The sequence below is a fragment of the Asparagus officinalis genome, chromosome 5 (genome assembly GCF_001876935.1).
Source record: "Asparagus officinalis chromosome 5, Aspof.V1, whole genome shotgun sequence".
Taxonomy (NCBI): Eukaryota; Viridiplantae; Streptophyta; class Magnoliopsida; order Asparagales; family Asparagaceae; genus Asparagus; species Asparagus officinalis.
The window spans coordinates 126,136,407-126,151,484 of record NC_033798.1 but is presented as its reverse complement, the minus strand read 5'-3'; the positions used below and the strand labels follow the sequence as shown (position 1 = coordinate 126,151,484).

At 34.2% G+C, this 15,078-nt stretch overlaps 1 protein-coding gene across 8 annotated transcripts; it reads left to right on the top strand.

Moving 5' to 3' along the window:
- Positions 6,169–13,623, top strand: LOC109841181 (pre-mRNA splicing factor SR-like 1). Of its 8 annotated transcripts, XR_002247169.1 has the most exons (6): positions 6,169–6,356; positions 6,505–6,808; positions 7,340–7,420; positions 9,379–9,450; positions 9,585–9,704; positions 12,525–12,649. XR_002247169.1 is itself a non-coding variant. In XM_020410071.1 (5 exons), exons 2-5 carry the CDS (start codon positions 6,515–6,517, stop codon positions 13,227–13,229), a joined length of 1,152 nt encoding a protein of 383 aa, XP_020265660.1. In that variant the 5' UTR covers positions 6,169–6,356; positions 6,505–6,514; the 3' UTR covers positions 13,230–13,623. The 8 variants fall into 8 exon arrangements, 4 of the variants coding, with proteins under 4 accessions (XP_020265660.1, XP_020265663.1, XP_020265661.1 ...); XR_002247170.1 differs by lacking the exon at positions 9,585–9,704 and having other exon boundaries at positions 7,340–7,430; positions 12,525–12,647; XR_002247171.1 differs by lacking the exon at positions 12,525–12,649 and having other exon boundaries at positions 7,340–7,430; positions 9,585–9,701.

The window sequence follows — 15,078 nt, the reverse complement described above, 5'->3', positions numbered from 1 at the left end:
CAAATCTATTCTATCCTTAATTGTTATGGATAGAGTTCTAGATAATTATGAATTGTTTAAAGTTAAAATCTCTAAGACTAGTGTAATCCTATAAATAGGGTTCATATGTAGCCTTATGAGAGGTTAAGAGAAGAGATTCAAAATCTTATGAAGATAATATGAAGAAATAGATTTTTGAGAACCTATCTCTCAGTATTGCTCCTCTACGGTGACGGGTGGATTTCAATTGGAGGCTTTTTCTCTTGAGGAAGCTATTTCGGATTGATCTCGGGACAGATTATTGTAAAAATTCGGAAAGCGTTTCAGGTATTTTTCTAATATTTAATTAATATTGATTAATAGTCTTGATATGTTTTTTCCGCTGCGTTGTATGTCATGTTTCCAACAAAATCCTAGTTAGATATAAGAAGTACAATCAAGATTTGAGGTAGGCAGCAGTTCAGGCATTAGATTCGACCCTCTCTTCTGTAAGAAGAACGAGCACATTTGATATTGTCAGAGCTATTCAAAGTTACAACAAAATATATTCCTAAAAAAAGTTCAAGAAAATACTTGCTCCTTGCTTGAGGAGTCGCGACCAATATAGACGGAGACGTCAAGGGCTAAACCAAAGAATAATTTTCATAATTCAAAGCAAATTGATATAGGTCCCAAGTATGCTAAAAATGTAAATGCCTCTTTGAAATAGAGCAAACATTAATTAAGAAATTTAAGAGGGGATTAAAAGATTGATTAATTACATAGATTTAGGGGGAGGGGTTAATTGTATGACAGCTCAAAGGCAAAGTCCTAAGAATTTACCATGTGACAACTAAAGAGCCTTGTTCATATATTAAGATAGATTAGATAGATAGACGATGAGCCTCACTGTTCACTTACTGTAGTTAGGGTCTATATTCCGTCAACATGTTGCTCAGATTAATTTCTATTAGTAGAAAGACTAGGATCCTATTGTAATTCTTTACTAGAACGATTTGGATCATATTGTAGTTCTTACGTATGATCATGTATTTATGTAGTTTAATGACCTACAATCCTTTAGAGAGATTACAAGCTTCATCTCAAGATTCTCAACAAACTATTTCCTTTTTTACTCTTTTAAACTTTTGGGTATCAGAGTTAAATAAGATGTAAACTTTGAGATATCAAAGTACCAAAAAATAATAATAATAAGGTTACCAAAGATAAAAGAAGATGTAAACGTAGGTCACAAAATTCCAGATAACCCTTAAGTTAATCATTAGGGCATGGTATTCTAAATAAATAGTAGAGGGTATTTTGATCATTGAGGGACTAAATTGCAATTTCCCTTAGAATTTAAGGAACATACCAGCAATTTCAAAGATTTTGTAGACTAACGAGCAAAATTAATCCACGCGTTGCCGTGGTATTTGTATGAAGAAGCTAAAAAAATGGTTAAGTTGCTTAAAGAATTATTTTTTAATTTGTGCTTAAAATTATTTTTAGGAGTTGTAATATACATAATTATTTATTTTCAAATAAATCCCTCAACTCGTTGAATTTATCATTAGGTCTTACGATTTTTGTAATCTTTTCAAATTAATGACTCTGGTTATTACTTCTACTCTTTATTAGAGTGGCTCGTTTATAAATAACTAGTTTTTATGCACGTGCAATGCACGTGGTAAAATATCAAAATATTTTATATATTTATTTTGTTACTATAAGTAAGCCAGATTCATCTCGAGTTAAAATATGTAAAATTGAATTATTAGATTTACTATTATTTTTATTTAAATATTATTAAAAATCAATGTAATTGATTTTTAAGCTTACTTGGGATGAATGTACCTAACTGGGATATTGTAATTGTCATTATGAATTATAGTTATAGCAATAAAGAAATCACATTTCTTATTGCATTAAAAGTAGAATTGCACAACTTTTTTGGATATTATAAGCTGGGACATCTTAATTGGTTTCTTAAGAAAAAAAAATATGAATTGACATAATAATATCTTCAAGTAGAATAGTAAAAGAAAATAAGTTAAATTAATAATGTCATATCTCAAACTCTACTAGAATAACAATATCATTATGAACTAATGTTCTAGTAAAAAAAGAAACCACATTTCTTATTACATTAAAAATAAAATTGCACAACACATTGGAACATTATAAACTCATGTTTTATAATAAACAATTTTACTAAACCATAATAATCATATAAAAATAAATTACAAGGAATGGTTCCAAGATGCCTCTTCTTATATGAGATAATAAAAATCAACCTATACAATAATACGCATTATTGAAAAGTAGTAGGATATGAGCAAACCCATAAAGAAATTTATAATGAAACTCAAAGAAACATGAAGATTTTAATCAAGTGCGCATTGAAGAACATTGCAGGCAGAGAGTAATTATCCCAAAGCAGTAAAATTAGAGCAATCCTATAAACAAATTTAGAACGAACTCGAAGAAACATAAAGATTTTAAACAATTGCGCATCGTAGAACTTTACAATTAGAGAGTAAATGTCCAAAAGCAATAAGATTAGAGCAATCCCATATAGAAATTTACAATGAAATTTGAAGAACAAAACATACCAATTACAGAAAAGACAGAGAGATACACCTATAATTGTCCAAAAGCAGTAATAAAAAGACGAAAACTAAATAATAATGGTAACTATAGTATACAGTAATAAAAAGACGAAAACTAAATAATAATGGTAACTATAGTATAATTTTATGTGATGAAAGCAATCACATAAGCATACAAAACTACTAATAATGTTATATGAAAATCCTTTATAAAAAATTCTAATTCTACTCAAAAATTAAGATATGATATAAAATGATCAAAAATATTATCCTTTATTATTTTTATTTCTAATTCTACTCAAAAATTAAGATATGATATAAAATGATCAAAAATATTATCCTTTATTATTTTTATTTCATATTTTAATTGAACCGAGATCAATCTTTCTCCACATTTATAAATATTATCCTTTATTATTTTTATTTCATATTTTAATTGAACCGAGATCAATCTTTCTCCACATTTATTTTTTTCCTGGATAATTCTAGAGTACCACCTTCTTCATCTACGTCGATTGTAATATCAGGAGGGAGTTGGATTTCTTGTGCTATTATATTTTCTTCGCCTCATTCATCTTTTGTTTTTTATCTAACTTCACAAGGAATTTGAATGTTTTTCGATGTTGAACATAAATTTCTAAAAATATGAACTTTGATTATTTTTCTGTTTTAATGAGAAAAATGTTATTTTAATATATATGGAATTTTTTTGATTTTCTAAATTATTACTTGAATAGAGTTAAGGATTATCTCTTTTTTCTATAATGAATTTTTCTGTTGTGCATCCAATAAAAGTTTTTGTTGCATCAAACAGTGTTACCCTTGCAATATACTTGTTATTTTCCACGAGAATCTTAACTACGTACCTGTAGTTTTCATTGTCGATTTCTAGAGATAGTTAATATTATATTTTAATATGTTCATGCCATAAAAAAAATATATTACTTAACATTGGTACTGAGTCATTAATGATTCAGCGGCATTTATCATTCATGCACTCTTTACTGACATCTTTATCTACCTTCTTGTTGTAGTCTTTGCAAGCATTGAACCATGGCTCGAGACTATTCAAAATAGTAGTTATCTTTGCCTTAAATGTGCAATAGCGTGTATGTATATTGACAAATTTTAGTTAGATTTAAATGTGTTAATAAGAATAGGTTTCTAATATTGTACATGTATCGAATTCTACGATGTAGTATAATATCACTAATTTAAATTTCTTTTGAATTTATAAAAATCGTTGATGGAGATCCTTTTGATTTTGTGGCTTCTTCCAAATGAAACCTGCACATTAGATTAAAATATAATATTATTTCATTATTGCGTTATATGAAAGTATGCTTGTTCTACTTACCATTCCCTTAATTCTTTAGCTAGTTGTATTTTTGGGTTGATACATATTGTTGATATAATTTGTAACGATATGCTTGTCTCCCCTGCAAAATTGAGGTAATTATTGAATGACTTTTATGTTTACCTGTCTTTAATAAGAATTTTAATAATAAATTATGTACCTTTATATATAGAGATTTAAAATCTGATAATGCTATTACCGACTTATCTTTGATTTCAGCTTCAAGAATTGATCCTTCATTTGTAGCCAAATCCCCAAATAAAGTTGCGCGCATAGTCATCCCACTGTATATGAAGATCCTTCATTTGTAGCCAAATCCCCAAATAAAGTTGCGCGCATAGTCATCCCACTGTATATGAAAAAATAAAGTATGTTAATCTTATTTTTTCCTATATAAGATGAAAAAGAAACAAAGAGAAGTGAATAAGAAATGAGTTTCTCCAATTATGACAACACACACCACACTACACTGAAACTTAAATTTAGATAATATAAATGCATTTATCCATGCACAGAAGTACTAAAAAATGTGAATGGATAGAACTCATGTCCCAACTTCATGACGAGCTCCTCCAACACCCTCCTTCTCCACCGAAAGCTTCACCACCACCTCCAAATCCACATCCCCTTCCTCGATCGAATACTTGTCACTACTTCCTTTGTCAGACCCATCATATTCATCGAATTAACCACAATTGACCATCGAACCTAGCTTCTCCACATCCTCTGACCGGCCATACTATCGAAATTGCCAAGCTCGCTACAACCACCTTCATCAATTTCACCTCACCGCTAATACCGAGCTTGCCTCAATGGCAGAAGCAAAATCTTTTACTATTCAAACTCTCCGTCTTCCTTTAATTTCCTTGCATTGGCAGAGCAAAGAAGAGTAGCAGAGGGGGAAAAAAGTAGAACTTGGATACTTTAATCATTTGATTTAACCTAGTATTTATTATGTGAAGAGTGGTAGAGGGGGGACCTGGGAATGAGACTATATAGAGAGTGTGATGAAACAGCTGGAAGTTGGAGGGGTTCGTGATAATTTGTTGAAGGTATCAAAAGGAGCTCACTTGTCAAATGTGTTAATACACAAAAGAAGCTTTCCAAAATACTAATTTTCTTTTTTTTATGAAATGTTTCCATTAGAAGGACATCAAATTTTCACTCATTAGAAAATCTAAGTTTGTGGGGACTACTTAAGGTAGAATTACGGAAGTATGAACTATTTTCTATATTGGTTTGTGTCTCTCGGACACTATAAACTATTGAAGTTTGAATAAAACGTTTCATCCATGTCTTTACATATGCGCACATAAACACCAAGTTATTGTTAACAAGCCGATTAGATAATGATTAATTAACTAATTTAATTAGAGTTACATAATTAATTATTTCAATTTTTACTTAAAACCACTCTAGATGAAATATAAACCTTATTTGTAGTTGATAAGCACTAAAAAAAATTAATGTTTAATTATAATCTTATACTATTAAAAATCTAATGTTTAATATAAATTTGTACTATTATAATCTAATTGGAGTTGCATTATTACATAAATAATAATTCCTACAATATATTAAAACATCACACGCTTGATAATCTAATACTATTATGATAATTGATTTAATTATTATATTAGATTTAATTTATTTAATAATATAAAGAATATTTATACTATAATATAAACCTTTAATTAATGTGATTTAATAAGATTGTGTGTTATGATAATAGAGTAAATTGGTTAATTTCATGAAAGATGAAGGATATTTTTGGGAAATAAAAGTTTTCCTAGTACCCACTCTTTTAAAGGGAGAATGATATTTTAATTATGAGGACAAATTTGTAAGTGTGAGAGATATGAGGGGTATATATGCAAAGTTTCATAATTTTCTTGCACAAATCAAAATTCTCGCGATCGGAGGAGGTTTAAGTGATTAAGTGTGTCAATTTATAAGTGTTATTATCGCCGACATTATTCTTTAGGCCCTATTAGTCAGAGTGTGTCACTTTGTAGGCTAAATTGATATTTTGGTCAAAAGCAATTTATAGTTAAACATGAATAAATTAAATACTCTACCGCGGACATTATGACAAGATTAGTTTGGAATTCAGGTCGGATCTCTAAACTCAGATCCGACTCGGAATCGCAAGGAACCCGAATTCGGGTCGGATCCAATCGGATTACGGCCCACTGACCCTATAAATAAATGGTACTCACGAGCCCTGTTCGCAAAAGACGCCGGACCACATCGCGTCCCGTCTCCCCTCTTTCCAAATACCTAAATCCCAAAATTCCCCTTTAAAACCCTAGAATTCGATTACCTTCTTCAAATTCATACAAAATCCCTTGTTTATTTATCGATTTATTTGCTCACGAGGGCATCGTCATCGTTATTTGCTCTATCTTCTGCTGCTCTCGAGAGCTTAAACGGTATGGACTCGATTTGCGAATCTCTTTCTATTCATTTTTAGGTTAATTTACTAAATTTAAGGTTTTAATCAGCTCTAACTCGCTCAAGTTGCAATTGAGGTTTTAATCAGCTCTAACTCTCTCAAGTTGCGATTTTTTTGGTTTCCAGGGTTTCGATTATGGCGATGGAGGTGCAGACATCTGGAAAACCTATCGAAACTTTGATAGAGAGGGTGCTCTCTATGAATATCCTGTCCTCTGACTACTTCAAAGAGCTCTACAAGCTGAAGACGTATCACGAGGTCGTCGATGAGATCTACGAGCAGGTTGATCATGTGGAGCCTTGGATGACTGGTAACTGTAGAGGCCCTTCAACAGCATTTTGCCTTCTGTATAAATTTTTTACGATGAAACTGACGGTCAAACAGATGCATGGGCTGTTGAAGCACCCTGATTCTCCTTATATCAGAGCTGTATGTTTCTTTGGTGATTCCATATATTTCTCTCCTACTTTGCAAATTCAATAAAAACTGCAACTTATGTTTTTTAATATAAATAATTGCTACTCTTGTGTGAGCAAGTCATTGTATTTTTTTATAATATGCTAACCAGCCATTATCATCTAAACTGGGCCCTTTTTTATGATGAAACTTAGTATCACTGGAATATAACTGCAACTTCATTAGTATGAAAGACTCAAAAGTCCTTGATTCTAAAGTTGATGACTTTCTAATTAAAGAAAGAACATTTATCCTTGATAGGGAATTTGAATTCCCCTCACATGTGAAGGAAGATAGAGTGATAAACATGATCGTTTTCCTGATGTAGATGGTGGCTATTTTGTTGACAGGTTCTTGGAAGCAATTAAGTGATAGATATAGTGATTTGTCTATGAAGAAAAGATTGCATTTTTAATTTTATGTAAAGCTCTATCCCATTGTTCTAAAACACGACTAGTTTTCTCTACTTGTACTTCGAACATAACTATTTGAGTGTTATTGCAGATTGGTTTTCTCTACTTGCGGTATGCTGGGGATCCTAAAACATTATGGAAATGGTTTGAGCCATATGTCAAAGATGAGGAGGTGTGTATCGGTATGCAATCCTTTTCTTGTTGACGATTACTATCTTCAAGAGATTATAGTTCCAACTTTTACATATACTTGTCCAAATGTGGCTTATCTCATTTCTTTTTCTCTGTTGTCTCGCTCTTAAGGTGATTCACAAAGAAGACACTCTACAATGTTGTGTTACTTTTTTCTCAGATCAGTTTTAGGATGCTTACAGTTGTAGATCAGTAGATAGGGAGTTAAACAATATCAAGATCACTGAATCATACTACTATAACTGCTTGCATGAAGGCCTTTATGATTTTTTCCCCCTTACAGTTAGTAATGTTGCTTGTCTCTATCATGCTAAGTAGTATCTATGTACTCCAAGTACAGTGAGGTAATGTTGTAAAGATAAGTCACTTAGATTATAGAGTCCAGATTAATGTCAGTGCGTAGTTCTAGTTAATCTATACTTGGATGAAGAGACGCACATGTTACCTGTCAATTAGGGTATACTAAACGGGGGTCCTAATAATGTAGAGAAGCAAGGAAAGGGTTCCAGAGTGTAAGTAAGACTGGTAATGTAAGTGTATTCACTCTGTCAACTATTCCAGTCTTTATATGCCGAGTTAGACTTTGTGCAAAACACTAAATTGTGGTTCTGGTTCACAAGTTCTTATGGGGGGGGGGGTTATTCATTGGTGTAATTTGGGGTAAATTGGGTTAAATTGTTCCAATGGGGTAATTTTACCTAATGGGATAATTTGAGTGGGATAAAGTGGGTAAAATGGGATAATGAGACAATTTGAGTGGGACAATTGGTATGACAATTTGAGTGGGACAATTAGGATAATGCATCTAAAGTTAAATTGGTGCTTATTAACAAAAGCAACTTAACAGAAAAATAATTAAAATCAACCAAAAAACATCCTAAATTGTCACAATACCCAATACTGAAAGGAGAGAGAAAAACAAGATTTCCACAACTGCTTTAGTTCATGGAAGCATTCCTAAACATTCATCAAACAAGAACCATGATTTCAATAAGATTATCACATAAACCACTAGAAAAAGATCATTCTTTTACACTAACAAACGCTAATTCATCCCTCTAATCACAAATCAAGAATCCGCAAGAAAACTCACAATCTTGGCGGCGATGATCTCGAACGTATCGACGTAACTGTAAAAGGTCAAAGTTCACGCTGAAATCGAGCACATAGATGAGAATCGTCGTCGTCTTCAAGCTCGTCGTTGTCGTCTTCATTCAGTTCAGCCTCCGCCGGAGATCCAGCCTCCGCCGCCTCCGTCGTCTTCTTCAAGCTCGTCGTCGTCGTCTTCAAGCTCCGTCGCGTTCAAATCTCGGCCATCCGAAGACGAGATCGACGAGGGCGGCGTCGATTCCGATAACCCTAGCTGGCTCGACCCCGATTCGGATGGCTCCGTCTTCAAGCTCCGTCGTCGTCTTCAAGTTCACATCGTCATCTTCATTGAGAACGGTGTGGAACGAAGTGGGGTAATTTGTTGTGGGGTAATTTGTTCCAGCAAACGAAGTGGGGTAAATTTTGAGGGTGGGCTGAGCTTTGGTTATTATAGGTGGGATAATTTGGGGGAAAGTGGGGTATTTGTCCCCCAATTACACCAACAAACTAATAACACGAAAGAGTTCACTCCTGTTCCAATTACCCCAACTAATAACACCAAACACTGATGTTCCCCAAATTATCCCATTATCCCCCAAATTACACCAATGAATAACCCCCCATAGTGAATTTGTTGAAATTGGTCCTTTATATTTGGCTTCTTGAAGAATATATTATCATCGCTGGTAATGTAGCATGATAGGGTATGTGTTCTTAGCTTTCTTGTTGTATATTGTCTGTTTGATAATATTATAGAAGATGCTATGAATATCTTGGCTGATAAACAATAACCTTCTTAACTGTATTTTTAATGGCATGTAATGGCTTTTTCCCCCTTTGCTCTTTCAGGAGTTCGCTCCAGGGTCTGATGGTCGAATGACAACAATGGGGGTCTATGTACGTGATCTTCTTCTTGGACAGGTCAGTCTCGAATCTCAATAGTTCGGAATTCAATTATGATCATACGTAATCTTTTGATTGTGGTAATTTGGCAATGCTTTGGTGTATTCGACTGTTGTTGCTAAAAAATCATCTTAATGATAATTTCACGGTAGTTGAAAAGCTAATTGACACTTGTACATGGCTCACTGGCGGTGTGAGATTCTGAGCTTGGATATCCTGCTGGAGGTTAAAGTTTTGAGAGGGAAGCATCTTTTTCAACAATGTTGTGGAAGGTTTGTCAAGTTGATTCTAAAAATGAAGTGTTTTATAAAAGAACATGATGCATTTTATACTATTTTGTTTAGCAAGATGCCATCCTGCATATGGTTTTTGGATGTTCTGATGTCTGTCACTAACTTTTAAGTATATTTTCCATGTGTCTTAGGAAATTTCTTCTGAAGTTCTTATAGGGGCTCCTTTTAACTTATGCAATGAATTCTTTCTGGTTTTTTAAGTAACTGGTGCACATTTCAATTTTGTTGGACATGTGAGATGGATATTGGGAGTGTTTGGGGAGGCTTATTTTTTGGTCAAACTAGCTTTTAAGCTAGCTTTTTCTTTTCTACCTGTTTGGTAAAGTAATAAATAAGTTAACTTGTAAGTGCCATTTTCAAAAGCTGGTGTACCCCAGCTTTTAGAAAACTAGCTTATAAGCTCACTTATATAAGTTAGGTTTGACCAAATAAATTACATTTCTACCCAAACAATTTTAAAGCATTTTTATCATAAAAGCTAAAAGTAAGTAAAAGGCAACATATAAATTTCAAAAAATAAGCCTTCCTAAACACCGGCATTGTTATATTCTGTCATATTAGTCTCTAGTATTTTTACGTGAGTAGACTAAGTTTAAACAAGGTTACCAGAATTTATTGCTTCCTAGGTTTTTGCCATGTTCGACTGACAGTCAACCCGTTCCGGCTTAAATCTGTTGGCTTGAGCCTATAAATCTCAGCCTCCTTTGTTCGGAAAAAGAGTCCTGCCAACCATCCCAACCTCCATTCTAGAACACTTTTGTCTTTTCTTCTTCTTACTCCTGACCCTGCCCTTTATATATATCACCTAGTATGGAATTTGATGGTAAAATCATGATGATTTCCTTTTGTAAATTGACTGACTTGCCTATTTCTCGGAGTTGTCTTCTATTCTTGATTTCCTTCCTCTCTCTGTAGAAGTTTGTGAAGCTTGTTTTAACCAGGTGTTGGTAGTTTCTTCTGCCAGTTCATACTTCTGGATGTTCACTATGCAAAGAATATAAAATAATTACTAATATATGTAACATATAAAAATAAAGTCCACGCTCAATGCCCCCATTGTTGTCTTACTATGAAATCTGTAGTCCTTATAATTTGTTAAACAATCTATTTATTTCAGACTATATAATTTGTTATAATCTGTTTATTTCAGGCCATCAGTAATGCCTATATCTAATCAATCTGTACATGTTGGGATATAAATAATATGTTTCCTTTATGAAAAATATTAGTCTCCTGCTCAAAATCAATACTGGAGATTAATATGGTACTACCTGTCTCATCTCAGTATCCATTCATTTTTCATCCTGGAAGCCAGGAGTAGTCCAAAGTTAGTTGTGTAATGCATGTCAGGGCAAGATTTTCCTGTAGTAGATAATATTCAGGTGAATAGGTATATCCTATTTCTGTACCTATGATATCCATGTCACCTCTTCAAAATTTTATTGGTGTTTGCTCTTTGCGTGTTATTTAAAATGCATACTGATGTCAAAAACTCTTGATGACATCCTTTGTCTAGTTTAAGTCATAGTTTGTTGCCTTACCTACCTGCCTCATTCATATGTTCTTTCATGTCAGTTTCTTAGGAATCCATTACCTGTATAACGGGTTCAGAGGTCTGTAATGTGGTTTTCTTATATTTTCAGTTTTTTTTTAAAATCTGATCTCAGAAAAGTTTCCCTTAATTATTTTATTCCTTAAATGCTTGCATTTCTTCCAAATATACTATGGTAAGCTTGATGTTTCCATTGCTCTCTTTAATGTTGGTGGCAAAAGATTCTCATTTTGTCATGTCTCTTATCTACTACTGATATTTATCCGTTTCATTACCTCTTACTGGCTAGATTGACTGTGTATTGATAGAATAGGGGAACATGGTAACTGGCACATACTAAATTGTTGTAGGATAACGTCGAGGTGGACTTTGAAAGATTCAGGATTGACAAGATGAACAACCAAAGTATGTTTTAAGGTTAAAAATCTTTGGCGGTCGCCTGCTTTCATGTCCTAGTTTCTGATATCAGTATCTTGAGTTTCAATCTTTCAACAGTTGTGGACAAGTTTTTTAGCATTTGTTGGTTGATAATATCAACAACTCAAATTAAAATTGAAATAGATTATCCAGTTCGCAACATTTTGACATGCTATTTTTCTTTTGACTAATTGATGGAGGAAAGGTTATATGTTTCGGTGGACATTGTAAAGTACGCGTTGCTAGGCCTCATTTTGAGCTATTTTGCCTTCATATTTCTTAATACAGCAAATTATCTCTAATTAGCAGAATACCGGTAAGCGTGATAACGGGTAAAAATAAAGGAGAATATCTGACCAGAAAACTCGTAAAAAATACTAGTTGTTTTTGCTAAAGTCAGAAAATAGATAAACCTATCTGATGGTTTGCTAAATAAAACCGAGGTAATTTAATTTATTGAAATGGATCAAGGGGAATGCAAAATTAACACTTGAGTTTTTAATAAAATTCGCTACTGAATGGTCAGATCTTGTTATGCAACAGATAATCTATTATCTTAGCAAATGAGCAGTTTTGTAGGGCTATGTAATAAATGTTTCTTAGCTGACCTTCGCCGGCCTTCTCAATCCGGTTTTTATTTTACTGTTCCTAATTATCTTAATTACAAAATGATTGTATGATGCCCCAACCTCTTGTGACTAACGTATGTTGTTTTTACGCTCCTACTAAATTAAATGTTGCCTGACGTGGAAAAGCTGTTTCTCAACCATATCTTCTTCATGTGTTTCTCTTATGTTTTGTACTAATGTCTTCCGGCCATTTTATTGCAGTACTACTTTGACAGCCTTTTCCCGCGCATTCCTGTTCCCATCATGCGCCAGATTGTCGCAAACCTTGAGAAAATGAATCTTCCAACCAAGCAATCTGGTGTGACTGGCGAATCAAGTCGTCTTGGCTCAGATGATACAGCCCGTCGCCCTCCATCAGTGAAAGCTGCCCTTTCCGTCTCTTTTGGACAACGAGCCCCTCATCGTGCGTCCACTCGGGACTCTTCCCCTGTTCGAAGAACCTTGCCTCCTCCTCGTGAAAGAAGAAGCCACAGTAGAGAAAGACCGGACAACGACCGAGACCGAGTGAGAGATCGAGACCATGACCGTGATCGCGACAGAGAGAGAAGGCACAAGAGGAGCTATGATGATCGTGATGGTAGAGATAGAGATTCTCATCGGTATTCAGATAGGGGTAACGAGAGGCGGGACTATGGAAGGAGTGGAAGAGATAGAGATTGGTACAGAGGAGACTCTAGCTCTCGTAGGAGCAGGAGCAGAAGCAGGAGTCCTAGTCGAGCAAGCTCAGACCGTCGTCCTAGCCCATTTGGTGATGGAAATAGAGACAAGGTCTCTAGCAATCTGGCAAAGTTGAAGGATTTGTATGGTGATGTGAGTGATAAGAAGAAGGATGCAGGTAATGATAGGCTTATGAAGGATACTAGTACTGAGGAAGTGATCAGACTTGGGGGCTCTTCATGGAAGTAATATGAATTGCTTTCTCCTCCTATGAACGATTATGAGCGGGGACATAGAACCGAGTCCAGGATTGAAGGAAAATTGTCAAGGGATCAGCTTGATTTAAGATCCTGGAACCCAGATGGGGGAGGATATCATGTATTTTAATTAAACTGGATGCACGAGCACAATTTTAAGCTTAGGTGATCGACAATCTTTGATGGTTGCGTATTTTAGATGTATGGTTCAGTAGGGTCATACTTTTTAAGCCTTGCTGATAAATTTACCAAGTGTATCAGTATCAGAATTCAGCTCAGTAGACTGCTAATGTGCGCAGCCTCTTGGTTCGGTATGTACTTTGTAGTTTATGATTCACATGTATTTGCTTTTGTATTCTTACCTCTCCGGTTTCTGGTTATGCTAATTTCCATGTGGGATTTAAGGTCTGTTTGGATACCTTTCTGCAAACCTCGTGATTCCGGAAACATGTCGCCTAGCTGTACGTGACAGCTACAGTATTGCTGAGCTAAAACGGCTTGAGATGGAGGGAATTTCATTAGGAGAGTATCCCAATCCCTACAATATTACATTAACTATTTAGTTTGGTTGTGCAAGGAGTCGAGTGATGTGACCACCCAAAACCATGCCGACAGTCCCATTGAAATTCGGATTGGGATCCTCTCCTAATGAGTAGTGGTCCTAATATCTCCTAATAAGGAGATATTAGCCTTTGATTTATCAATCAAATGTCAAGATCTCCTCATGAGCGAAAGTAGGGGGGCCCTCCTACTTTCGCTCATGAGGAGATCTTGACATTTGATTGATAAATCAAAGGCCAATATTTCATTAGGAGATATTAGGAACCTCTTTATTAGGAGAGGATCCCAATCCATATTGTCGTAGCCTGACAGCTACAGTATTGCATCGCCCGAAACACTAACCTTTAACTGCTTGCTCGTATTTATTTCTCTGTCAGAGCTTTTTGCTTGGTGATGTTGTGAGTTTAAGGACCTGTTTGGTTTATTTTCTAAAATCAAAGAAAAAGAAAAATGATAAGGAAACCATTAAAAGTTGATTTCCATCCATTTCCTCAAAAAGTCATGAAACGTGTTTCCTTAAAAATTAGTCACATCATCCATTATTAATGTGAAAACTCATTTCATCTCATTTCTTTTTTAGTTTCAAGAAGTGAACCAAATACAAGAAAAGAACCTATTATAGGAAATATGTTCCTTATAATTAATTTTTTTAGCCAACCAAACAGCCCTTAAACAAAGAGTTTGTAGTTTTTTTAATTGAATAGGCGCAGCTAGCTTCTCGTGGCAATCAAGTTTTTTTTAGTGTTTTTAGTATTTGGTGGAAGTTTACCACTAGCGCTATAATCCGCTTAAATAATTTATTTACTCGGAACACTCAAAGCTTAAAGAAGCATTCAGAAGGAATCCAAGTGTGCATAAACGCATTAATTTTGAAGGTGTTTTTTGTTAATACTATACTTTCAAGAATTCTTCTCATCTTAAAGATAAAAAAAAAGTTCTTTTGATTATTATGAAACAATTAGGGTTAGAAGGAAGTTTTGTTCTTTGTTCTACAAATGTCTGCAGGTTAGTCATTTAAAAAATTATTGCTTTACTTTATCCAAGAGCTCTCTCTCTCTCTCTCTCTTCTTTTTCCTTTTCTTTCTATTTTCTTTCTTCCAAACGCTAATGTCCTTTTCGGATGCCTTGATGATCTTATACATAGGAGTTTGGTCAAAGATGGGTTAATTTCATATAGGCCCCGTGAACTTTGGATTGTCTTACGAAGGCCCCCCTAAAACTTTTAATTGTCTGTAATCTGCGAATAAGTAAAATGACTTTATACATCGATGTGAGGGGTT

Excerpts from the sequence above, each read along its gene's own strand:
- LOC109841181 (XM_020410071.1), top strand. The coding sequence starts at position 6,515 with ATGGCGATGGAGGTGCAGACATCTGGAAAACCTATCGAAACTTTGATA. Across the intron at positions 6,809-7,339 it reads ATTCTCCTTATATCAGAGCT|ATTGGTTTTCTCTACTTGCG; the intron begins GTATGTTTCTTT and ends GTGTTATTGCAG. Across the intron at positions 9,451-12,524 it reads GTGATCTTCTTCTTGGACAG|TACTACTTTGACAGCCTTTT; the intron begins GTCAGTCTCGAA and ends ATTTTATTGCAG.